The sequence below is a fragment of the Chiroxiphia lanceolata genome, chromosome 10 (assembly GCF_009829145.1).
Source record: "Chiroxiphia lanceolata isolate bChiLan1 chromosome 10, bChiLan1.pri, whole genome shotgun sequence".
In the NCBI taxonomy this organism is placed as follows: domain Eukaryota; kingdom Metazoa; phylum Chordata; class Aves; order Passeriformes; family Pipridae; genus Chiroxiphia; species Chiroxiphia lanceolata.
This window is the reverse complement of record NC_045646.1, coordinates 9,428,391-9,453,315: the sequence shown is the minus strand read 5'-3', so window position 1 is coordinate 9,453,315 and position 24,925 is coordinate 9,428,391. Positions and strand designations below refer to the sequence as shown.

The 24,925-nt window shown below is 38.6% G+C and overlaps 3 protein-coding genes across 9 annotated transcripts in view; 1 reads left to right on the top strand and 2 right to left on the bottom strand.

Annotated features, from left to right (window-relative positions):
• LOC116791505 (cytochrome P450 2J6-like) overlaps nucleotides 1-8,388 on the bottom strand; it is a 28,792-nt gene extending 20,404 nt beyond the window's left edge. For 3 of the 4 annotated variants that reach the window (XM_032697569.1, XM_032697565.1, XM_032697564.1), the window contains exons 1-3: nucleotides 6,566-8,388; nucleotides 5,982-6,137; nucleotides 2,423-2,523 (exon numbers count right to left, since the gene is read on the bottom strand). In XM_032697569.1, the coding sequence (XP_032553460.1) occupies nucleotides 2,423-2,523; nucleotides 5,982-5,987 (107 nt within the window). In that variant the 5' untranslated portion in view covers nucleotides 5,988-6,137; nucleotides 6,566-8,388. Of the gene's footprint in view, nucleotides 1-2,422; nucleotides 2,524-5,981; nucleotides 6,138-6,565 lie in introns of those variants that run through there. The other variant, XM_032697572.1, reaches the window with a different exon arrangement.
• Nucleotides 409-9,163, top strand: LOC116791508 (cytochrome P450 2J2-like). Its single transcript, XM_032697577.1, has 9 exons — nucleotides 409-579; nucleotides 1,631-1,793; nucleotides 2,499-2,648; nucleotides 4,050-4,210; nucleotides 5,007-5,180; nucleotides 5,406-5,547; nucleotides 6,198-6,385; nucleotides 6,829-6,970; nucleotides 8,240-9,163. Exons 1-9 carry the CDS (start codon nucleotides 409-411, stop codon nucleotides 8,416-8,418), a joined length of 1,470 nt encoding a protein of 489 aa, XP_032553468.1. The 3' UTR covers nucleotides 8,419-9,163.
• CAPN10 (calpain 10) lies at nucleotides 9,157-22,575 on the bottom strand. 4 transcript variants are annotated; one of them, XM_032697563.1, is made up of 14 exons: nucleotides 22,464-22,575; nucleotides 21,901-22,108; nucleotides 20,429-20,560; nucleotides 20,008-20,204; nucleotides 18,532-18,749; nucleotides 17,886-18,027; nucleotides 16,221-16,387; nucleotides 15,398-15,681; nucleotides 14,736-14,938; nucleotides 14,108-14,363; nucleotides 12,854-13,053; nucleotides 11,841-11,886; nucleotides 10,430-10,455; nucleotides 9,795-9,907 (listed from the first exon to the last, which is right to left on the bottom strand). In XM_032697563.1, the coding sequence occupies exons 2-14, from the start codon at nucleotides 22,042-22,044 to the stop codon at nucleotides 9,904-9,906; spliced, it is 2,019 nt and encodes a 672-aa protein (XP_032553454.1). In that variant the 5' UTR covers nucleotides 22,045-22,108; nucleotides 22,464-22,575; the 3' UTR covers nucleotides 9,795-9,903. The 4 variants fall into 4 exon arrangements, with proteins under 4 accessions (XP_032553451.1, XP_032553452.1, XP_032553453.1 ...); XM_032697560.1 differs by lacking the exon at nucleotides 10,430-10,455 and having other exon boundaries at nucleotides 9,157-9,907; XM_032697561.1 differs by lacking the exon at nucleotides 10,430-10,455 and having other exon boundaries at nucleotides 9,157-9,907; nucleotides 22,481-22,544.
• Between the last annotated feature and the right edge of the window lie 2,350 nt (nucleotides 22,576-24,925).

The following is a 24,925-nucleotide window of genomic DNA, read 5'->3' as shown; positions in this document are numbered from 1 at the left end:
CATTTAACTACAGGAAACTGCCTGAGGTGTTACCATTATACAAGATACTTTATAACCTTGAATAACTGTTCAATAATTGGCACTTAGACCCAGTATCAAGACTAGGAAGGAAACAAAATTCTAAGTGAAAAAAAGAGACAGATCTCAATTACGGATCTTAAAAAAAGAGTGGGTGGGGCTTGACTAACCACCAAGGATCACATATTTTGGTTTTCTAAGGACTTCAGCTTGGGAAAACTGTAGATTGTCCGAGAGAGATGGCTACAGCAGGCATATATTCTTAGAGAGAGTTTGCAGTCAGTAGAATAAACTCATCTACACAAATCCAAATTTTCAGAGGAAGACATACTCTAAAAAAAAGACCAAAAAAAAAGGCAAAACCCAGGGAGAAGTTACAATATTGACAAGATGTTGGGGATTTCTGAGATTTTTATGGCTCTAGTAGTATGTCTCCTGATTTTGCAGTTCCTAAAGCTGCAATGGATGCGGACCCAGCTTCCTCCAGGACCAGTTCCTCTCCCCATCATTGGAAATTTGTGGCTGCTGGACTTCAAACTTCGTCGAGAAACTCTCACTAAGGTATTTATTTATCTCTATGGTTGAAAATCAGTCTGAATCTATTTTAACTTACATTGTGTATTGCATAGGAACAGTCTAAATTGCTATTTTTTTTTAAACCTCAATCTTGATTATTAGGCAATTTCAAAGACTCCAAGGACCCTGCATTATTAAAAATATTTCTGAATAATAAACACCACAATACCTTTACTCCTTGTTATTTTCTCACTTTTTTGGTTGCATTATCACAAGCACTGTCATAGAATGCTATTTCATTGACAGCCTCATTCTGTTTCTATGTTGATATCCAGCCCTGTAAGTCACTTCTAGTAGACCTTCCTTTGCATGACACCAATGTCACTGGAACATCTCCAGGCCACAAGTGGTCCCATCTCCTCTAAAAGACCAAACATATACTCTAAATGGACTCTTTTTTTTCTTATTTGTAAAGCAAAAAGACTTGTCTGTAGTAAACAGATTACTAAAACAAAGCAGGAAAATCTGACTGCTGTTATGTTCACAGCATGTCTGCTTTATAAACAATTTAAAACTTTTTTTAAAAAGTAAGGAACCTGCTTCAAACTATTTCAAGGAAAAATACAATCATGGTCTGACAACAGAGAATAAAGAAAAATAAGAAAAATCATGTGGAAGCTCAGAAAAGAATGCAAAAACCACTTTTTTTTTTGTTTTCTTTGGAAATTAGAGGCAGGAAACCTATCATAACTTTGGTTCATTAATGAAATAAACAGAAAAGCTCTGGGATTTTGCCTGTTTTCATTTGTTCTTTGACTCAGAGCTAACAGAGTAAACCTGCGGTTTCTCTTTCTGTGAGGTTTTCAGAGGTGTTCTTCTGAGGGATATCCTTAACATCTATTGCACAAAGAACAACTATCTTCTGTTCCCAAAGCACATTAGTAACAGAAGGATAAATATTTCCAAAGCCTGCAATTCAATTCAATATAGGCAAATGGGTTTAGTAACAACTACAGAAAACTCTTGAATAAGTCAGTATTTAAGTGTATGGTTTCCCTGGTTTATAGTTCCTAATTTCTTGTTATTAACTCTTCAGTTAACCAACATCTACGGAAACATCTACACACTGTGGATGGGACAGACACCTATGGTTGTACTGAATGGATACAAAGCAGTAAGAGATGGCCTTGTCACCCACTCAGAGGAAGTTTCTGGAAGACCTCTCACCCCATTCTACAGGGATATGATGGGCGAGAAAGGTACAGGGTGTTACACCAGACTCAAATAGGAACAAAGTGTAAAGAAGAAAGATGCTTTCCTGTGCATACACTCACACATCAGTTTATATATTTATATATATATAAAAATATATATATATATATAAATATATATATATTAAAAAAATATATATATATAAATATATATATATGGTTGAATTTTCAAGCTGTTACTTGAAAACCAAAAGGAGATAAGTCATTTCAACATGACTAAGAAAGTAAAACTATAAAGTATTTTTTTTCTGTTTTTTGGAGGAGAGGGAATGTTTGTTTTGTTTTTTAACAAGGGCACAACTGGGCTTTCATTGCAAAAAGATTTCATGCAGAGCTAAAACCCCAAAATTTCCTCTCTTATAAAGCATGCCACTGACTTTTTTCCTTCCTAACAGATCCAAAGGAATATTTGCCTGGAGAAGTTGCCCTTCAATTGTATAATTTCTAAACCAGAAAACTGTTCGTAGAGAGAAAGCTGTTCTGTCCTTACCAAAACCCACTACCACTCAGTTTGCAGGGTCACACTTATGAGCAGCTGGGAGTCATAAAATCCTCAGTTACAGACTAAAACTCAGAATCTAAAATTGTGGTATCTTGCTGGTGAAATATAAGCTCACCTAAATCTGATTTTGCCTCCTGCAGTGAAAGGATTTCCTTTCCCAGCAATGAAATGAATGTTTCTGTGTTCTCCAGGTATTTTCCTGACAAGTGGCCACACCTGGAAGCAACAGAGACGCTTTGTCATGACAATTGTAAGAAGCCTGGCACTCGGAAAGAACAATTTGGAGCATCAAATTCAAACAGAGGCCTGTCGCCTTGTGGACATCTTTGCAAACACAAAAGGTAAATTCATTAGAAAAACAACACTTAGAACTTTTTTCTGAAATATTAGGGGTGGTAAAAGTTTCATGATACATTTTTATAAATAATATAGATATTTTTCATAGTAGTAGGGCTTCTACTGGCTTAACTGCATTCTTTGCAAAAAATGTTTTGTCTGCACAGTAGGCCATATAAAATTGTTTTTTAAAATAAGGTTAGTTAAATAAATATTTGTTATCAACACAGTCTTGGGGACAGCTGGTAGCAATTCTTACATTCAAGGAGTATAGAAAAATCCTATGTTTTCCTCCATAAAATACACATTGTGTGACCTGCTGCAAGTCATTTTAGGACAGCAAACTTTTAAGATTTGGCAGAGAAAGAACCCCAACACAAGGAATGTATCATTCAGTTGTCCAACAAAATTGTTTTTAGGTTTGGATGAAATAGAAACCAATAGAATTTTAGCAAGATGCCAAAATAAAGCAATTAAATATAAATATTCTGAGCAGCCAAATCCCTCACCCACATTGTGTTCCATACTGATGTGAAAACACAGAGAGGTTGCCTGAGGTCTCTCTCCAACTCTCCTTGGACCAGGCCCCTCTCTCTTCCAAGAGCAACATATTCACACATCTTTCAAATGTAGGAGATTAAAAACCATCTACTCCGAGTCCCTGTACAGCCCAAATCCTTACCTTCCATGCAATCCCTTCCTCAATTTTAAACTCAATAAATGTATTTATTCTTTCCAAGAATGACCAAAAGCCTGAAGTCAGGGATGTATTTTCCATAGGAGTATAATTCAAAGGTTGTCCCTGCCAATGAAATATGTACTTCAGTTTATGATTTCTGGATTTAATACTTTTTAATGGGAGCCATTTTCCATCCCATTACATGAGCTTTACCTTTTCAGTTTGTGGGAAAATATATATATATATGGTTGAATTGTCAAGCTGTTACTTGAAAACCAAAAGGAGATAAGTCATTTCAACATGACTAAGAAAATAAAACTATAAAGTATTTTTTTTCTGTTTTTTGGAGGAGGGGGAATGTTTGTTTTGTTTTTTAATTACCAAACTTAAATATCTGTCTCCAGATTTGAAGGCATATGCTCTAATTAATTGCTTGTGTTTCCATGCAACTCAGACCCCAAGTCAAAGAAGGGAAAAGAGAATTAATGTTTGTCTTCTCAAAACCAATAATCACTGTATTTTACAAGAATAAAGAGCAGATTGAAAATTAAGATTCCCTGCATTTACAATTCATGCAGTTAATATGTATTAAACCAGGGTTCACTTGTGTGAAATTTATCTAAAAGTAGTTTGATCCCCTATTATTTTTACCATTAAAAAAAAGTCTTCCTCATTTCTTTCGCTGTATTCTATTCAGAACTACTCACAGAACCTCCTGTATTCACAGGCAAACCTTTTGACCCCCACACTTCCATCGTCCATGCCATTGCAAATATAATTTGTGCTGTTGTTTTCGGTCATCACTTCTCCAGTGAGGATGAATCTTTCAGCAAACTTATCAAAGCCATTTATTTTGTGATCTACTTTCAAGCTACTATCTGGGGCAGGGTAAGAATTTGATTTTCTTGTTCTTATTCCTTTAAGTGCATTTGCACCTGACAAGTCAAAACAATGTGATGATTGTTCCCAAACGTCTCCACACCACTGCTCCATGAGCCATCGTGAACTAATAAATGAATACATACCTTGTATATGTCACTACTGCCTTATAATCCTTCACGTCTGTAAATCACATGATCTAGAATTTAAATTTTAGGACATCAGTGGTTTTCACAGATTTCCAGCAAGTAATCATTTGCAGAATACGGGGTATGTAAGATTCCTAATTCTTAAAATGAAAGCAATTTCTAAAATTTAATTTTTGTTCAGTCTTGCGAATACAGAATTGCAGTTAATAAGAACTAAGGCTTCAAAGTCCTGTTATTTTGAGAATATATCTTGCTTCTCATATAATTCATATTACCACTAAGACCTGAGTTATTCCGAGCTTCCTATAAAATACAGGCTACAATCTCATCACATCAAGAATAATATTTTTAGGTTCTTAGAAACCTATCTAATGCTTATGTTGTGGAGATTTTGGCACACTGACTTTCTATAACATTATCAGCTTCTCCGTAAAGAGCTGTCTTAAAAAAATCAGGGTTGAGAAAATATGTCTGTTAGATTCAGTCCTCAATTACTCCTATTCACCAAGTTTTAGAACCTCTGTTGCATTTTTAGGTATTCATCCAAAAAGCAAAATATAATCACATTTCCATGTGATGTAGTGACTTCACAGAGTTATCAGGAAATTAGAATTCAGTTTAAAAGAGCTCACATTCCTTTCTGTCTACAACCACAGCTGTATGATGCTTTCCCATGGCTTATGCACCATCTCCCAGGGCCTCATCAGAAAGTGTTTGCATACAACGACTTCATGCACAGTTTAGTCATGAAGGAGGTCCAGGCCCATGAGAGGGAGAAGGCAGGTGATCCACAGCATCTCATTGACTTCTACCTAGCTCAAATAACAAAAGTAAGTATCTGTTTATCACCCTCCTTGGCCTCAATGCCTACTACAAACACTTGGTTTCAGTAACTGCCATGGAACTTTCACGTGCACACTTTATTTGTGTAGCACTGAAGACGTCTGTTCTGATGGGCTGCTCACTGTTTTCATTAAACAATGACAATTTCTACATGACTGATGAAATGTATGAAATTATCCACTTCATAGTCTTCTTGTGAATATACCCTACAGACCAAAGATGACCCTACTTCTACGTTCAATAAAGACAATATGGTTCAGACCGTGGTTGATCTTTTGCTGGGAGGGACAGAAACAACAAGCACCACCCTTCTCTGGGCATTGCTCTATATGGTACAACATCCAGAAATACAAGGTGAGCAAAATCATTATCAGAGGGAACTGCAGTCAACATCATAATGAATATTATTAGTATAAGTGTTAGCTCAATCACTTGCAATACATCAAAATAACTCTTAAATAGGAATATGAATAGTGGTACATCAACAACTGAGATCTGGAAAATGGAAAGTTAATAAAGAAAACAAACAGGTGCTTTCCCCTCCAGTTCACCAGCAACACTACCAAAAATTGGTGGTAGCCACTGTTTTATCTCATAGAAGAGGGGTTGGCAAGACAGAATAAGCAGTTAAAGACATTTCACATGCAACCTAGCCTCCTCCTAACCTTCAAAATGGAAAAGCTTTTAAAAGATACCTGGTCCGATGTGTATTTAAAAACATAACAGAAATTACATCTGTAATTTCAAACTTTAATCTTTTTTTTTTTTGAAACATAGAACTGTATTACACTCATCACCAAGTAGGATGTGTCATCCTGTGCTTTAGGGATATGCACTTCCTTGACCAAGTGAAACCAATACAGCAGTCAAACCACCTGCCAATGTATTTCATTGCAACATAATTTCTTTTATTTTCCCGGTCCTGGACATTCTCATACAAAAACCTGCAGGACAAAAAAAGGAGGGGAAAAAAAGTTTAAGTATTTTCATTTCTCTCTCTGCAGAAAAGGTTCAGAGAGAGATAGATGATGTTGTGGAACCCTCCCATCCCATCAGCTATGAGGACCGTAAGAAGCTGCCGTACACCAACGCGGTGATTCACGAGGCTTTGCGGTACAGCAACGTTACCTCTGTCGGGGTCCCCCGACAATGCGTGAGGAGTACAACTCTGCTGGGCTTCCACATAAAAAAGGTACAGAGTTTCATGTGTCTGTCCACGTTGTCCATGTTTCTTAAAGCTTTGAGCTATTAATATTCAGTATTTATACGACATGAGCTTCTACAGTTCCTAACTTCACAGAGAATGTGGCAACATGTCACAGACATTAAGTGTGAAGAGTGCAAAAACCAAACAGGATGGTGTTATGATTACCCTGGCAAGCACATAAAACAATCCAAGCTCCAGTCCATCTTAGACACGAAAACACTTCAGTAGTACTGACAGAAGAGAACAAACATGCAGTAGGTTATGACAAACAGAAGGTACAAGGGGATGTGCGCTTGTAAAAAGGCCAAGTTGAATCCAAACACGGGGCTGCAGGCATGGGATGGCAGACTATCTATTAGAGAGAAGGAAAATTAAAAAAAAAATAATCAATCATACATGAAAAATATAAACTCTGCTGCTTCTTACAGGGCACACTTGTATTGCCAAATCTGCACTCTGTGGTGTATGACTCTGAGCACTGGGCGACTCCTTGGAAGTTCAACCCAAATCATTTCCTTGATTTGGATGGCAACTTTGTAAACAAAGAGGCATTCTTACCTTTCTCAGCAGGTAACACTCTGACCTTGAATATTCCTGTTTTCTGTGTCTTGTACAGCAAGATTAGAAACACCGTTTCTAAGTTCTAAAATTTTAAAAACATGCCTTTATAAAAATGTATTTGGCACAAAGATTTAAAGTCAAGTTTTCTGCTCTGTAAGAGCTACAAATGTTGTCTTGCATTTTGTAATTTTGATGCATTCAAACAGAGGATGAGTATGGCCAGAAGACACAATGCTCTCCTTGGCATATGTACAACTCCTACTATAAGGGTATCTGAGCTTCTTAGTTCCTGATGTGTCAAATCAAGGTAACACCCTCAAATCAGAAAATTGATTTATTTTCACCTTACAGACAGAAAGCCCAGTGATAAAAGCATATGATTTTTCAAAATATACAGAGAAATGTGTGATAAAGCAGGAAACCAAACCTCACCCTCCCAAATCCTACAGTTATAGTCTAGCATCAGGTGCCTAAATTGCCCATAAATCCTAAATTCATCTTTGTAAAACAGGTACATAGCATCTTACCTCCTGCACTCACCAAATACCCGTAGTTCACATCAATCAAGACACCTAATTTGGACTACCATTTCAAGCCAGGCATAGGAAGATTTCTAACTTGCCTTGGTTGTTTTCTGTTTATATAATTTGAGCATTTATATATCCTGAATATCTGTTTTTTGGGGTTTTTTAGTCTGGAATCGATAGATATCCTGACATATACTGTGAAAACAACGTGCCAAAATGAGTCACTGAGTCTACACATCACCACACATGCCACTGTACATTTCAGTCCCTTAGCTCACAGATCTGTTCCTGACAGCATTAGAGATTGTGGGCTACATGGACCCAAAGTACCCTTCTGAATCTCTGTTGAAGAAAGCTTGATTACATCCTTCTCCTTGGCTTCAGAACTGCATCTTGCAATGCTCCAGCCCTCCCTCCTCCACAATCAAAGATAAGACTCTCAAGTATATGAAACTTTTTAAAATCTCGCTTAACGGAGAAGCAATTTATGGTTCTCACAGAACAAGTAGCAAAAATGAAAAGGGAGGATCTCATACATGCTCCAGGGGTGGAAAAAAAACCCCAAATAAAACCAATTAAAACACCAAATGAAACACTTGATGCACAGTTTCTCAGTTAAATTTTTCCCCCACCTCCAAAAGCATCTTCTGCCCTTACAGAGGAAACAGAATTTATGGAACTCAGTAGAATTTTGTGTGAAGTCCTTTTACAGAACTTTATACAACTAACACTTTATGTTTTCTGCCTGCAGGGCATCGTGTGTGTTTGGGGGAACAGATGGCACGAATTGAACTGTTCATCTTCTTTACCAACCTCCTTCGGGCATTTACATTCCAGCTGCCTGAGGGAGTAAAGGAAATCAGTTCAGAGTATGTTTTGGGTGCAATACTGCAGCCTCATCCATATCAACTCTGTGCTATTCCACGCTAGTCTGCAACATGCTACAATGCAGAGGGACTTCAACCTGTCAATAACTGCAGATCCTTTAAAAATACACACCACTATCTCAATAGCATTCAAATATAGGTAGCTCAGCACAGCAAACTAATCAAGTGTTTTTGTTCAGGAGGTCTGACCTCAAGTACTGAACTTTTTTAAATAAGTGTACTTGCCAAAGCTCATATAATTGTGTCTTAGGCATATACAAGTACACAATAATACATTTCAGAAAAAAAATGTATTTTCACACTCACAGTAGCAATGAATTAGATGTAGGATTTTAGAGAAGTGAACTGTATCAAGCAGTTTCCTGCATATGTGCTCTGTCAGGTATCACACTTAAAATTTTCAGTAAGCTGTTACTCCTCTGAGTTCACAGGTCTTTTCTTACATCTTCTTGCAGAAGGTAACAGAGGACACACACTTAGTTGATGACTCTTTTTCCTTTCACACTCCTATAAGCATTATATAGTGTAGCATAAACTTCACACAGGCACAGATGACTCCAGAATGGGGCCTCTCATTACCACGGTCCATTTAGAAATCCTTACACCTGGTTTTACTTCCTCAGTATCCAATTCCTGTGTTATCACAACTCGAGTCCCTGTGCTTTCATGAAACATTCCTTCTTCTGTTTATAAATACTATTATATGATCCAATAATTTCCTATGTGAAAAGGACCAGCCTTTCAAGAAATTAAGAAAATAAATGAAAATGTCAACATTTGTTAAAGCAAGCACGGTACTGATTTATTACTCAGGGTGTTTTCTCCTTTCTCCACATAAACAGATGTGGAAGGTTTTGAGCATTTAAAATTCAGCTGCAAGCATCCTAAAAGCTTTCAGTTTTCAAAGTTCAACAGGAGCCAACATAAATTATGGCAGGATATAGTTAAAAGCGGAAGTAGAATATTACAAATTTCTCAGACATAAAACTAATGGAAGACTTGATTCTCCTCTCAAATATTTCCAATTTTCAATATTTCTAAACATATTTCTCTTCCATTTGGTGAAAACTCCAGGTTTCTAACAGATTGTAAAGTTTGCTACCGCAGAACAAATGCAAACTCAACATCACTGACATTTTAATAAAAGCCATTTTACTTTATTTTTATTGAGGAAAATATAACATTTAAAAAATCCTGCTTGAATAAGAAATACTTTCAGTCATAAATTAAGAAAAATCTCTTAAACTTGATATTTCTTACAGTGAGGGTAGATCTTGCATAAAACACCTTCTTACAGATTTACAAAAGCAGTCTGACAGGATAGTTCAAAAGTTTTCAAGTCCTGTCTTCTTCCTTTCTGGTGCTCATTAAAGAAAAACTCACCAAAAAAATCTCTCCTTTCAACACACCATTTGCATGGTTCCATAAAGGGCCCGAGGTAAAGTGCTCAGCAGCAGGACTGGCAGTGTCAGATACAAGCCTGGACTTTCTTTACTCCAGTGTATTTTGATGGTTCTTGAGGTATGTCCTACCTGAAAAAAAGACTCCAGTTTTTTCTCCATGTTTACCCCAATAGTCACCTGAATTTATTCTGTCAGGTTGATAACTTTTTTCCACAAAATACTACTTTGTAATCATAGAATGGTTGTAGTTGGAAGGGACCTTAAACATCATCTTGTTCAAACCTTCCACCAGACCAGGTTGCTCAGGGCTCCATCCAACCTGGCATTGCATATATGTTTCTTCCAAAACTGTAGCTTGGTTTAAAACATGCACATATTCTTCACCTGTATTTCTGAAGAACTGAGGTACATTATAATTTGCTGTACAATTCTCATTCTAAAAACAGAGGAAGAACAAATATTCAGAGTGTACATGATTAAAGGAGGTATTTTTACTAAGTCATCATAGGCCTGACAGTTGGTACCAGTGACAAACAGCTGGGCTAAGGGCATCTTCCTGTTATTTCATTTAAAACCAAGAACAGCAAGAGGTGAGGCATCCCTTGGCTTTCCGATCTTTCTTGAAATGACAGTGTGAGAATTCCAGGTTACCTTTTCATCACAGTTGTAAAGGAAATCTATAAGAAAAGGAGCAACACAGAAAAAAAGCTATTTCATGAGCCTTTTTTTGTCAAGAAGGAATTCATAAGGATTTAAAGTGAATCAGAAACAAGAAATACTTAGAAATTAAGGACAAAAGGCAAGCTTTTCCTGTGAAATATTGTTTAAAAAAATCTTAATCATAAATCCCATCACTTCACTAATGAGAAAACACAGTCAAACTTCTAGAAAAATACACTGACATCCAGCTCTGCTGTTGTTATGTATCCCTTAGAAATCACTAGCCCCACTCCTGAGGGATTTAGGCAGTCTGCCTCACTGAGGAGCTAAACCCCGGAAAGCATGGAATGATTTCTAAAGTCCAGTCTTTAGAAAAGCCCATGCTGTTGAAGACTAGATTCAGACATTAATTTCTGCCACTGATATAAAACTATAACTGCAATTTCCAGATTCTTGAAGCTTTCAAGTCCTTAAGAATCTAAACTGTTTGTTCCCTTGATTCCATTTTCAAGGAATACAAGAAACATATCTTGCAATAGATTCCTTCTGATATAATGGTCTTGCAATGTTTTATTTCCAAAACAACAGCGAAAAAGGACTTCATTACATACTTCAGCTACTAAATACTAAAATAAAAAGAACCATGTGGAAAGTACACACAGGTCTGTGATCATTTTTGGGAAGCACACAAAATCCATACTGGTTTTGCGGTTTTAAGGACAAAATGTAACAATTGGTCAACATGACCCAGACTAAGAAAATGAGTAAGCCAGTTCTAACCATGGGTGAAGAGTTTTTCCTACAATTTTTGTTTTGTTTAAACCTCAAAAGGAAAGACCCAAGTATCTAGATGGTCTTATTCCAACTAATAAGCAGAGTATTATCAAAGGCATGCTTTGATCCACCATTCAAATCAGGTATCTTTAAACAATTGTTAAAATACATTCAAAGTTCTCCTCTCCACATACTGTAAGTATTAGTTACTCAGCATTCACAAACAACCCTTCAATATTACATGTCTATCTAATCAAGCAAAACACAAAGCCCAAGTATGAAATAGCTGGCATGAACTTGATCAGAACAGCTTGCACACCAGGAGGGATTACAATGTTAGGATGCTATATAGGCTTGCTGTAAGGAAACAAATCAAAACCCTAAACTCTAGAGTGGTGAAAGCTAATATTTGAATTGCCTGTTTGATCTTCTCTTTTTGCTGTGCTTTCTTAAGTCTTTACAACACTATAATGCCATTAAATTTCAAAATCACAATACATAGGATACCAAATTGATATCAAAGCCAATCAGATGGAGGAAGGATACGATATATAATTAAAGCAAGCAGATCTGTGGTGACACCAAGAATGAATATATCAAAACATATCCATCAAAATGTGTCCCTTACCTCTTGCAATACTTGTCCAAGTGTCTCCTGACTTTGAATGCGCTTCCTGTTGAAAACCCAAACCACACTTATTTTTGCACAAAGCATTGAGGAATCTTGTAAATACCAATTATTTATCCCACTTCCAAAAGAGAAGACTGTTATATCAGGCTTTGTTCCACGTCCTTTCCCTTATGGAATCTTGATGCAATTCCATGGAATCTTACCGCAATCTTATGGAAGCTACAAACTCAGATGCAGACCTGTTGTTATTCACATCAGGAGGAACTACCTGGAGTAAGGCTGCTTACTCATCACATTTTCTCAAAAATAACCCTGATTATTAAAAAGTTCAGTTAAATTTCAGCATAACTCCTAACATCCACACATAGCTGGTAATTAGTTGCTTTAGTGCCATCTTCTCCAGCACTAGACACCATTTATTCAGCAAGTGATGCAAGAAGATTTAACAAATACTTAAATTTTTTTAGTCATTCTTCCAACATAACCAAAGTGATAAGCAGAGCATGTAAAGACAACAGCAAAACCAAGACTTTTAAAAAAAATTTGCATCAAGTGAGAACACATTACTACAGTTATTGTTTCCAGCCTGGAGAAGAGGAGGCTCAGGGGAGACCTCATCACTCTCTACAACTACCTGACAGGAGGCTGTAGCCAGATGAGGGTTGGTCTCTTCTCCCAGGCAACCAGCAGTAGGACAAGAGGCCACGGTCTTAAACTGTGCCAGGGGAGGTTTAGGTTGAATATTTGGAAGAACTTTTTTACAGAGAGTAATCAGACACTGGAATGAGTTGCCCAGGGAGGTGGTGGATTCACCATCCCTGGAGTATTTTAAGACAAGACTTGATGTGGCATCAGTGCCATGACCTGGTAACCACAACAGTGTTGGATCAAGGGTTGGACTTGATGATCTCAGAGGTCTTTTCCAACCTGGTTGATTCTACGATTCAAACATCCTGTAATACATGAATGAAAAAGACTAGAAATGCAAATAGAAGACAATAGAACTTTACCTGTCTATTTTGGTTGCTATGACCACTGTAAAATTGCCTTCTGTATTGGGCAAGTACGTAGAAGGTATAATGACATAGCGTCCTGCAGGAAGCCTGCAGAGTCGGCTCACTTCCTGCGAATAGCAATGAGGAACACAGCTCACCAGTGGCTCCAGGTGTAGAAAAGAAGTAGTTTGTGGTTTCCAGCTGCTGTTAGGCACCTGCAAAAAAGAATATGTGCCTACTTTTTCATCTATTTTAGATTTCACAATGTTTAATTCCTAGGACACCACAGCATGGTATGGCCTATCTCTAATTGCACTCCCGATACTCACTTTGCTGTACAGAGCTAGAGAGAAGAAGGATGAGAAGGCTTCCAGAAAACCCAGATGGCAGTATTAAATACAGATGAATCATTCCAAGCATGTTTATAGACAATTTATGCAACCCACTACTCACACAGCTCTAAAGCTTTCTCTGCTGTCTAACCTCACTCTTCCCTGCATAAGTATCCTAATGCACTTATTTTTCACCTCATGAATTTGGTGAACATACCATGTCCTTCCTCATTCTAGTGGCCTTTCCTGTACTAAAAATTCATATTAGACTTCACCTCAGTCTCCTAAAGGCATAAAAAATGCTAATCTTTCTTTGTATATTGTATATTTGAAGTTTTGTGATCACTTCTGATGCTCAACTCCAGACTTTTCACTTGAGCAACACCTTTTTTGAAGCATGTTTTCTAGAAATAAAGCTGGCTTTCTCTGCAAAATAGTTACCTAATCAGCGGCTTCTCATGTTACATTTATGCAACTGATCACTGGCACATGCCAGTGTAGAATCTATATCTGTCCATACCAAATCATATCTTGTTTTGTTTCAAGATATCACAATCCTTTTGATCCTTTTGATCACTTGCCTACGGACAAGTAAGTGATTATTAAACATGAAGAAAGTAAGCTTTCATGATGAATTACCAAAATGTCTGGTCCTCGATCACCAGGACACTGAGAATTCTTTGCAAATCCTCAAAAGAGTTCATAATTTCTAAAACTAATTCAGAACACTGTAAGGATTCAGTGGAACCAATTATCTGGTTACTGTGCTACGTAACTACGTAGTTACTCTATCTTTCAAGGGCATTACATCCCAGGATCAGCCTGTGTTTCTCCTAGAAGCAGCAAGTCCCTTGCAAAGTGCAAGGAGTCCTGGACTAAATGATAGGTTTACCTTCACCCTTGGCAAATGAGCAATCCAACTGACCAGAAGCCTTACCTGGAAAATATGGAAACCTATTGGACGACACTTGTTATCCTGGCAGTGCTGACGGAGGGTAACTTTCACACTGCTTTTTCCTGGTCCTGCAGGAATGGAGAGGGGAAAGCAGGGATTGGTATGGAAGGAGGGGAAGTTCCTGCTACCTCCAGCACTTTGCCCATTTTTCCAGCATCCATGCAGCTGCACTGTCTCCCATTCACCAGCTGGGAGTTCTTCGCAGAGGGCAGCATCTGTGGGTGCTGGCTTTAGCTCACTATCAAATATAAGAGAGAAAAGAAACTAAAATGTATAAAACCTGTGTAGTACCACGGTATAAAAAAAATCTGAACAGCTTTTAAACACGTTGCCAACAGTACATTTTGCCTCTGCATGCAAGCTGCAGTTTAGAGTCAAGATGTTACTCATCTGGCTACCTCTGACTAGCATTTCAACAAGAGGTTGTAGCAGCTTCATGACAAATATAAGGAACTACAGCACTACTTACATGAATTCAAAGACAAAAAAATGCTGTTATCTGACACTCTACACAACCCTTCAAAGTATTTTAAACACTCACACTCAGTACTATACTTCATGTATTTATGTCAACAACTACAAGAAATGTTCTGTTTTGTTTTAAACCTACCTGAGAGAGATTCTTCCCGTTGAAAATACACGAAGCAAGAAATTCCCTACTGCATCTTTCAGAAAAGTGCTGGGAACAACAAGATAAAAGCCAGGTGAAAGGTCACAGCACACATGGACTTCTCTGTCGTAGGAATGGCAGAGGGTACCTACAACTGGAGGAGCAGAGAGGGTCTTTGGAAGGTTAAATCGTTTCTTCTCCACCTAGAACAGATGCATAATGATGCATGGTGTTTTAGGAAAAACGAGTAGTTTCTAATAAAACTAAAAATTATCAAATATTGTTTAAAACATTTTTAAACATGAATACAGTTACAAAAAGAAACAAGGAGGGCAGTACCAGCACATAAGCTGAAGATCAAGGAGGGGCAGGAAGAGTTAATATTCAGGAGGAGTAAATTTAGGAATGGTCTTCAAATAATCAGCCTGAAATGTCATGCATTAGTTTGGAACAATTTCAAGTGCTCAGTGATAAGAAAAAAGTACTAGTCCACTAATAGTTTCTACAGGCAGTAACTGTGAGATAAACAGAACCATTCCAGCAAAATGATGTGACCAATTGAATTGTATCAGTGCCACAGGAAATGAATGATTTTGCTCAAATGTTTCAGTAATGCTTTAAAACTTCTATTTGCAAAAAGAAAAATGTCATTCACATATTACCTTCCAGACATGCAATCCCACAGCCTGGTAGTTTTTCCCCTGTATGCCTTCAGTCAAAGATGGATTTTCCTTTGCTAAATGAGTTGGATTTTGAATCCTTCCAGCCCAGTCAGTGCTGTATTTCCTGTGTTTCTGCAGCAGAGCAATGCACACCTCACTCGTTTCACAGACTCTCAGCCAGAACTTGGGGTTGGTAGGGAAGCTGCTGTTGTTACGGCAGCCACCAGCAGACTGGCCTCTCACCCAGGATCCAAAAAGATTCTGTGAGTGATACAGCACTTTCTCTAACAAAATAAGAAAAACACAGTGCAGATTTCAGACATGGGAGGCTACTTAATTTTATACAACAGATATATGGCAGAGATTCACCAGCCCAAGAAAACATGCTGTCAACAGCCCTGACGCTTTCTCTAAGTGTCAGAGATTCATGACCAAGATTTGAGAGGCATGAGAATTAATGTCACAACTGGTAATGGCAGACTGATGACATGATTTTTACAACAAGAAACTGTTTCTACAAATCTCAAGTGTATCTACCATTAAAAACAAGACATCACAAGGCTGTTCAGAACAACAGCTTTCTAGACAGAGGACACTAATCTCTCTACCAACTAGTAAGTAATGAGGTTTCAGAGCAACATCCAAGCTTAAATTTCCTCTTGTCCTTCTGTTCTTCCCAGTAGAGACAGAAAAGGTCTATGGGCCTAAAGGAGAGGGAAAAACTGAGAAATTAAGGTCTAGTTGGATCCATTTGCAATTCAAATCAGTCCTTCCTATTGACATAATGTTATTTGCATGAGAAAGATGTTTTCTAATACTACACCTGTATAGAGGCTCTGAAGTTGTCCTTCCTCATTGACTGGAAAGCCCATGGTAATCTCATCAAATTCCCTGAAAAATTCCTCTTCATCAACCCAGAATTCTCCCTCTTGGATCTGTGAGAGCAGTTCTGAAGCAACTACTGGATCTAACTGGCTCCATCCTTGCCCACTGCACATAAGAAAAAAGTTAGCATTTAACCCTTTTCCCAACAGAGTTCCACAAGAATGTTCTACCAAATATCTTATGGACCAGGACAGTAAGAAGAGATTTCCTCACTTTATTGTCAAATACTTGCATTGAACATTGAAGGTCAGTGAGAGGGACCATAGGAAGTATGAGTCACAGCATATTAAAGAAAACCTGGAAACAACATGACACCAGACTGGATACAGCAACAGACTTCTGGGTGAAATAGGTGCTCTACTTACAACAGTCGGTACAGCCTGATGTGTGAGAGCAAAATAAAGATTTTTAGCAATTGTTAAAACAGTGGCAAAAAAGTAAAACAAGCTGCACGGTGACTGTTCTGAAAGAATGTTAATGCTGTACATCAAAAACTGCCGTTTGTATAAAACAGCTGGTTATCCCTGCTGGTTAAGTCATGATAAACCAAGAATTTAAACACCTCGTTATTTAGGGGCCATTAAAAGCTAAGAGTTTCAGTATTGTTCATTGTTTCACTAGCAAAAAAGAACAGTTTTGCACTTGAATAAAACAGGGGTCTAAGGCCACCCAAGAAAACACTATCCTCTTGCAACTACATGGCAGTTTACTGTTTGAAAAAGAAAGTAAAACAGACCACTGGCAAAAAAAAAAATAAAAAAATCTACAGAAGTCTCAATTAATACAACGAAATCATTTTTTTTAACTCAGGGGAAAAAAAGCCTTTTTCTATAAAAATGTTTATTAACATCATCATATTGTTATCATATTTTAATGCTGAACACTTGCTCCTTGGGTTGAGAATTGTATGTTCTTTTGTAGAGTCAAAACATGCTAATGTTTTTCAAAATAAGCTAGTGGGGTCTGCCCTTTCATTCTTGTTACTTTGCTATATGAACTGCTACACATATTTTTGCATCTTCTTTAACAGATCTCTTCCTTATTTCTACTTTCTATGGATTCAGTTCCAGCTTCATATCAATCTTCCAACTCACACCAATCTACAGAAATGACAGTACACAAGCAACAAACATAAGCATCCTTCATTCTGCTAAATTTTGTTTCATAAATACTCCTTTCTTGGTTTTCTGCAACTAAGCCAAGATTACATGAGAAGAGTCAAGTAAAGCTGAGTGACTACAAGTCATAAACATGATCAGAGATACTTAGATCAACTGCAGAACAACAAAAAAGCACCACAAAAATCAGAAACAGAAAATAAACCAACACCTTAAGTTTATCTCCATGAGAATATATGATTTGCTAAACAAAAAATTTGGTAAAAAAATTCAGATTACTAGGACTAGGAGATCAAAATTACCAGCCAGAACCAATGAGCTGTGTTAACTACCAGCTTTCTAAAGGACTGCACACACACTGCAGTCTCTCTCCTCCACTACAGACTATGAGCAGTGTTTGCTGTTTGCCTATGCAACACACAGAAATGCTCTTGTGCTTCAGAACTTTCACAAAGGACTTTCCAAATGAAAAGAAACCTACTCACCCCTCACACCAGGGCCCTTTCCAGCACCGCCTCCCCCAAGGATTTCGAATTCGTAGCAGGAAGATCTCCTTGCCTGACACTTCAAAGAGATTCAATGTATCTATCACGATAAAGGCATGAAATTCTCCTAGTTCACTTGCACCTGAATAGGAAAAAAAGCATTTGAAAATAAACAAAAGAACCTGTTCCATATTTTAAAATTACATTAAACATTTAAGATAGAGGGAAAATTTTTTAAAATCTGTATTAGAACAGCACAAAAAAAAAAACCCTAAACAGCTCATTTTAGTTGTGACTATATAGAAATAAAATAAAATTTTAAAGCTTATTAACTCCTTGATTTCAAATACCTACAAATTCACTATGCTAAAATTCTTTGGGGTTTTTAAGGTTGGTTTTGAGAAGCTTTTTAGAGGAGTGTGTGCAGAGTGCATTTGTTTTTGAGAACTAACCATATTAGCATCTAATATAAAAAGCACTCCTCGAAACCACCCTCCATCTTGAACTCAGTAACATCCTTAAATCTTTATTTATCCAAACTTATATAAAACTGCACCGTGAAATTGGCATGGTGCTAAAATCAGCACTTGCATTTGCTGGCTGCTTTGTGCTTTGAACCCTGTTAAATAGAGACACTTAATATTACCTTGTCTGGAATTGAGGACTGAGCAGCTTATTACACACTGTTCCTTCAGATTCATCAATCTTCTAAATACTGCTTTCTCCAAAACCATGCCAGTCTTCTCTTTCTCCATGTTTTTTCCAGGGTCTTTCAGGGTCCATCTTTCAGCAATTCCTCCAGTCAGATCAACCAAAGCATCAGCCACCTGTCCTGCCCACAACTGCTCGTAAGATCCATGCACTCTGAAAAAAAAAAAAAAAAAAAACCCACAAGAAAAAGTTTGTACAGATAGCAGAACTAAAGAAACACAGTTCCTACATAATTTCAAACCCCACCATAAATCACAACTATGACTGCACCCTATCTCACATCTCAAAACAGGCAAGAGAAAGAATATACTATTTTATTTATACAGAATACAACATCTAAAGAATATGTAAGTCATCAGATATTCCACTGTTTAATGGGTAGTTTATTAGAATTCCCTCCATCCTATGTAAAAACTGCTATAGTCTAGTACTAGTAATTTCTACATCACCTTTCATGATCATTCTGTATAAATAAAGAACATTTCTTCCTCTTCTTCAATTATTCTTTGTTCACTCTGTACAAACAAGCAGAGTATCACTTCCTTCAACAATCTAAGCAAGCCAAGAGACTACCTTACCTGATGCAGCAAATGCAAAAAATAGCAAAAGTAATCAAGACTACAATAGAATTATAAGATTTAACAATAAGATCTCAGCAGAAAACAAAGAATATTACATTTCAAACCTACAGAGAACCTTTAACAGGACATTGCTGCTTTAGAACTTCTGCTCAATATACCTACAGTTGAATAAATTACTTGACGCTTGAAGTCTTTCTCTGCCCTCTGCTGGTAACCACACAATCTTCCATCCACGTTCTTCTGGATACTAGATGTCTGTCTTACCAGTGCATTTTGTCTCCAAATTGCTTTGTCCATCTGGACAGTTTTTCAATGGATGTGTCATAAACCATAAAATAGCTACATTTTCAAACACATTAACACTATGGTTGTTTCTTCTTAAAATAATAAACTATCAAATTAGGCAAAAGAGCAGTGAAACTCACACAACCAGAGCCTCAACTAGCATAAACTTACATAATGCTGTTGCTTTCCACGAAAATATTTGCATGCTTTCTGCTTTTCATTGAGCTCTCATCTTCCCTAGTAAAATATCTTCCTTTAATAAATTAGATGACCAATGGACAGCAACTTAACAAACATAATTTGCATCCTGAAAAAAGCTCTTACTTTTCATCAGAATTCTCTCCCTAAGGCTATCTTACCTCATATGCAATTAAAAACACACTTTACAGATCTACAGTTAAAGAGCAACTTCTGCACAAGCCAGGATGGGACCACCAACTGAACAACACGCAGATCTATGCCCAAAGCAGTCAGGTAAAATAAGTAAATAGGAGGGATACACAAGTATTGTATTTTTATTTTCCTCAATAACAGTGTTCACGTACTTTGCATAAGCTTTTTCCAAGAGTGGAAGCCAAAACAAATCCTCTGTCTGACACTGGGAAAAGCAGAGTTTACCCCCAAGGCAAGGCAAGCGATCGTCGATGGTCACTTCCACCCAGTGCCCAAACTGCCAGACCCGACAGGTGAAACAGCCTTGGTAGGACTCATCTGTCCAGCTGGGCTGACCTGGAGGGATCACCTAGGGGCCAAAAGCCAAAACGAAGACAAGCAATGAATTATTTTTTTTTTTTAAATAAAGCCAGTTTAAAGGATACTGAATATCAACAATTTGTAGTAAACATAAAAAAAAATATGACAACAAAACCAGTAACACTGAGCATAATGAAACCGATACTCACATGGCAGTTTGGGACTCCAGAACAATACACAAATGTCAACTAGGTGAAGAAAACTTCTCCATACCTTGTTCAGTAGGTATTTACTCTTCTGCAAAGCCACACAGGCACACAGGAACCAACAGTCTCCCAAAATTCCTTGTTTCACTTGCACATCCTGCACATTGTTTGAAAATAATCGAGGAGAAGAACAAATGTCCTAAAATTAAAAGAAGAAGAGGTAAAGCCAAGTCCTGCATGACATTCTAAGGAAGTGTGTTTCAGGGACTGGGAGGGCTCCAGAGACATCTCATAAAGCAAGGGAATTTTTACTTCTAGAAAATTTCCTTTCCAGACACAGCCTAAGCAAGCAATAACAATAAATGTCTTGTGGCTATATTGCAGGTACTTTGTGTGATGTAAATCAAGTTCCCACATGAATTTTAGTATACAAATGTCACCATCAGGTGCAACCTTAGCAGAAGCAGCAATAAGTGAAAGACAACATAACTCATCAGCTCTTTTCTAGAGTTATGATGGACTGTGACAGCTGATGCCATCCACTTTGAACTGCACGCCCCAAGTCACAAAAACCTTCAAATAAGTATAAGGGAAAAACCTTTCCTAGAGCAAATAAAAATAGATTAGTTGGTAGCAAGAGGGGTACGTTTCAAACGTAAAGTTCTGAACACTTTTAATCATATCTGAAAGTGATTTTTTTAAATGGTTCTTCTTATGTACAAACACTGCAAGAAACGGAAATTAACTCATCAGCCCCCAGGAGCAATCAAGGTGTGAAGTACAAAAGCAGGAAACTACACACTGGGCTCTGTAAAGTTATTTCTTTGCCAATTACACCTGACAACCAACAGCTCTATCACAGTTCTACAGCCACCCCCAGATGAAGGGGAGAAAATACAACTGAAGAAAACATACTTTTTTCTTCCATTACATTCTTATAGCCTTTTTTCCCCTCAACACAAAGGCAGTATCATAAATACTTCACTTTAAATGAGTGCACTGCCAAAAAGCATTCTAAAGCTTTTAGCTCTCATACAGCTTGCTCTGCAACCCAGCTCAAAGTTTAAAAGCAATACAAGTCATATGACAAGTTATAAACTTTTTTAAGTTTTCTTTCTTGTTATCAAAGAAATCAACAACCAAGAAAAAGCAATATGCTTCCGAAAAATTCTAAAATCCAATTATTTGTTTTCAAGGCAGTTATGCAACATATTGAAAAATCTGGGAATGACATAATGCTGTATTCTAACTCAGAATGCACATTATTTGCATAACAAAACATATTTATAATAAAATATCTGAACTTCCACCAGCGCCTGAAATTTAAAATCTCCACAAGAGGATTTAAACCTACAAACAAGCACCCAGGCTTATAAACTATAACTCATGTATTTTTAACACTGACATACATTGGTTTTATCCCTTCTATATTTCTAAACAATAAAAACACCCAGAAGCAGTCATTCAGTGCTAACTTGAATTTACTACCTGAAAGCCCAGTTCAGCTAAAATCACAGCCCTTTATACCTTGAAACTCACCTTAGGTCTCAACCAAGATATCTCGCCTCTGAACTGGGCAAGTGGGGTACAATAATCAAAAAATATAGAGGTATCACTGGCCGGAAACGTGGGGTCAGTGTAAAGATCTCTTTTCACCATTAACTGCTTTTTCTCTCCCAGCATTTTCAACACAGTCCTAAGCAGCTTTGCCGGCAGTTCCCACGACTTTATATTGCCAGGTACAAATCTGCAACAGAAACGAGTGTTACTGGGGAATTGCAACAGGGAAACAAACAGGCACGGCGCATCTATTTAGGGACAGAAAGCCTCTCGCTCTAACACGCAGCACCTTGAACCACCACGTTGCTGGTTGTTCCAGCACCCGATACCACCCTGTACGGCTCTGCTGGAAGAAAGGGGGTCTCTGAGGAGACCCACTTACATCCCCCACCCCCGCTCCGCACACACCTTCCCCACAGGGCTCCCCCCCAACACCCTTTTCCTCGCACCCAGCCCCAGCAGGGCCCCTCTGCTCACACCTCCTCCCACCCAGCAGCCCCCGTCCCCACAGGGTCTCACAGCCCGGCCACCCCCGCACACGCCCCCGCTTCCCCCTCACCGCGGGGCGGCCCCGCCGCCGCCATTGCCCGGGGCGGCCGTTACCGGGCAACGCCACCGCCCGCGGCCCCGCCCACCCCGCGGGTGACTGACGGGACAGCCGACCAATCAGCGGGCGTTACGTCCCCGTGCACCACCCATTGGCTCCGCCCCTGCGGGAGGGGAGTTCCCGGGATCCGCGAGCCCGTTGTTCAGATTCCCTGTCCCGGAATTCCTGGGAGAAACGGGAGACTGCCTGCGTGGAGCATTATTTGAGAGAGGAAAGCGCAGTGGTCACCCGAGCTGCTCTTACAGGGGGAGAAAAATGAAGCCCCAAACGCTGTTTTCGAGATGATTGTGACAGAGAAGCTGTCAGAGAAATTGCTGACCCTCACCAAGTGCTTCCCTGGCATAATGGCAAAGATCACATTTTCAGATAATTTATCACCATGTAATTGTCCAAGGACTGTACTGGCATAGGAAATAACTTCTCATACTCTGATAGCTACTGCTGATCAGTGAAATAGAAAAAATACTTTAAAAAATACTCACTTGTTCATGACAAAGGACAGAAATGCAGAAATAAGGGCCCCACGAGACCATCCTTCAGCATACCAAGGTTTTGGGACAGGTCAAGGCACACTGAAGCAGGCTACTTTCTTTTTCAGTATTTGGGCCTTTCACGTCAGTGTTTCTCAAGGAGCTCAGGTTTGGCCAATAAAGCAGCTGCTGAGCCAGCGTGGGAAGACCTGGTGTTTACAAAAAAGCTTGTTTTTCACACTTGCCTGTGACGTGTTTGAGTCTAAAGGTTATGTCCCCTGGTCCTTGGGTAGAGAGGTCATCTGAATGAGAGAGATCCACAGAAAACAAGTGCCTGACTGGTTTGCATCAGAAATGAATGCAGAAATCCTCCTCTTGAGCCAACTTTAGCAGATGGAAATGCTCACAGGTAACTGCAGCAGCTGTCCGCCCACGAATAGGTTCTCTGGCCCTTCGTCATGTCTGTTTTACAGACACAAGACTTCTCCCCTGCATACTGCAAATTTAATCAACAAACAAGACTTTTCACGTTCAGTTTTGACCCTTTTGGGAGCAGAAGAAACATTGCTGGCAGTAAGAATAAGGACCCCTCTTGTCCATGGCTCATGCAAGGGAGCTGCAGCTGTGAGGGAGCCAACACAGGAGAGGTCTGTTGGGGGAGGGAGAGGGGAAAAAAGGCCTCTGTGTCAGGAACAGTGAGGCTCTGATCTATGTGATTTCACCCCTGCGTTCTTTAGGGAACAGCAATCACAGATCACAACTGCATAAATTCCATTAAAGGACAGACTCTAGAAAGCAGGAGGAGTGTTGAGCTCTAACTAAATACAGTAGGCCCAACCTGGAACAGTTAACTAGTTGAACACATAACTATTTATGAGTTATTAGAAAAAGGAAAGAGCTGGATATTATCTTTGTCTCCTAGATACCTTACATGCTTTCCTTGCCCCACTGCAGACTTGGAAATGGGCAAATTCATGCATTATGCAGCTGATGATGTTTTTTTCTGTTAACCTGAACTCTTGAGAAAAAAAGCAGCAGAGAATTTTCTCTGTTGCTTCGTGGTAATCCTGCTGAATTAAACCACTCCTGGAGACACAAACACAGTCCTATTGCTATAGATATTTAAAGTTAAAAGGGATTTGTGTCCAGCTAAATAGCAAGCTCATTTCCATATGAATGAAGACAATCCTTTAGAATAGCATTGATATTTTCATGATTATTTGCCAGCTTTTAGGTTTCATCAACCCTATGTCTGCTTTTGTCTCCAACTCCTGGTGGTTCAAGGACAGGGGGACAAGTAAAAGTGATAGAGCAGCGGTGGCTGGGCCCAACACATGTGTTTGTTTCTGCAAATTATGATACATGGAAATTGTTCACAACGGAGCTCTTCCAGTTCTCTGGATCCTAATACCAGAATTAGGAAGGCAAAGGCTTAGTCCCTGCAAATATCACTCAGCTGACAGTGGTCGGCGCTGTATCAGAGGAACAGCACTGAGTATCTTTTTGCTTAGGGGAGACTTTGGAAGGGGTGCTTGGGGTTATAGATCTCTCATTAGCTCAGGCACAGCTCCAAACTTCCAGCCTGGCTACCACAGCACACAAGAGCAAGGTGGTACAAAACACCAAAATTAAAACAATGCACAAAGCTGATGCTCCCCTAGATCATACTCCTAAAACGTCAACCTTAATCCCTGTGACACTTTATACCAAATCATATCCCGTCTCCCACCCTTTCTTATCACCTCCCACTTTGCCTTACAATGCATCAACCAACATGGCTATGAAATGCTAAAAAAATTAAGTTAGAAATATTCCATTTTATTAAAGGGTTTGGCTCTTCTGAGCTTTTGCACAAGTGATATTTCTAGATCCCATGTTGCCCTGTTCAAGGCTGCAATGACATAAAGTAATAGTTTTCATTTTCAAA

Bases quoted from the DNA above. Each gene is read 5' to 3' on its own strand.
- LOC116791508 (XM_032697577.1), top strand. From the start codon at position 409: ATGTTGGGGATTTCTGAGATTTTTATGGCTCTAGTAGTATGTCTCCTG. The intron at 1,794-2,498 runs GTACAGGGTGTT...TGTGTTCTCCAG, and splicing joins GGATATGATGGGCGAGAAAG to GTATTTTCCTGACAAGTGGC. The intron at 5,548-6,197 runs GTGAGCAAAATC...CTCTCTCTGCAG, and splicing joins ACAACATCCAGAAATACAAG to AAAAGGTTCAGAGAGAGATA.
- CAPN10 (XM_032697560.1), bottom strand. From the start codon at position 22,044: ATGCTGGGAGAGAAAAAGCAGTTAATGGTGAAAAGAGATCTTTACACT. The intron at 18,750-20,007 runs GTACGTGAACAC...TTTTTTTTTCAG, and splicing joins TTGGAAAAAGCTTATGCAAA to AGTGCATGGATCTTACGAGC. The intron at 14,939-15,397 runs GTAATATGTGAA...CATCTGTTCTAG, and splicing joins TGGGATTGCATGTCTGGAAG to GTGGAGAAGAAACGATTTAA.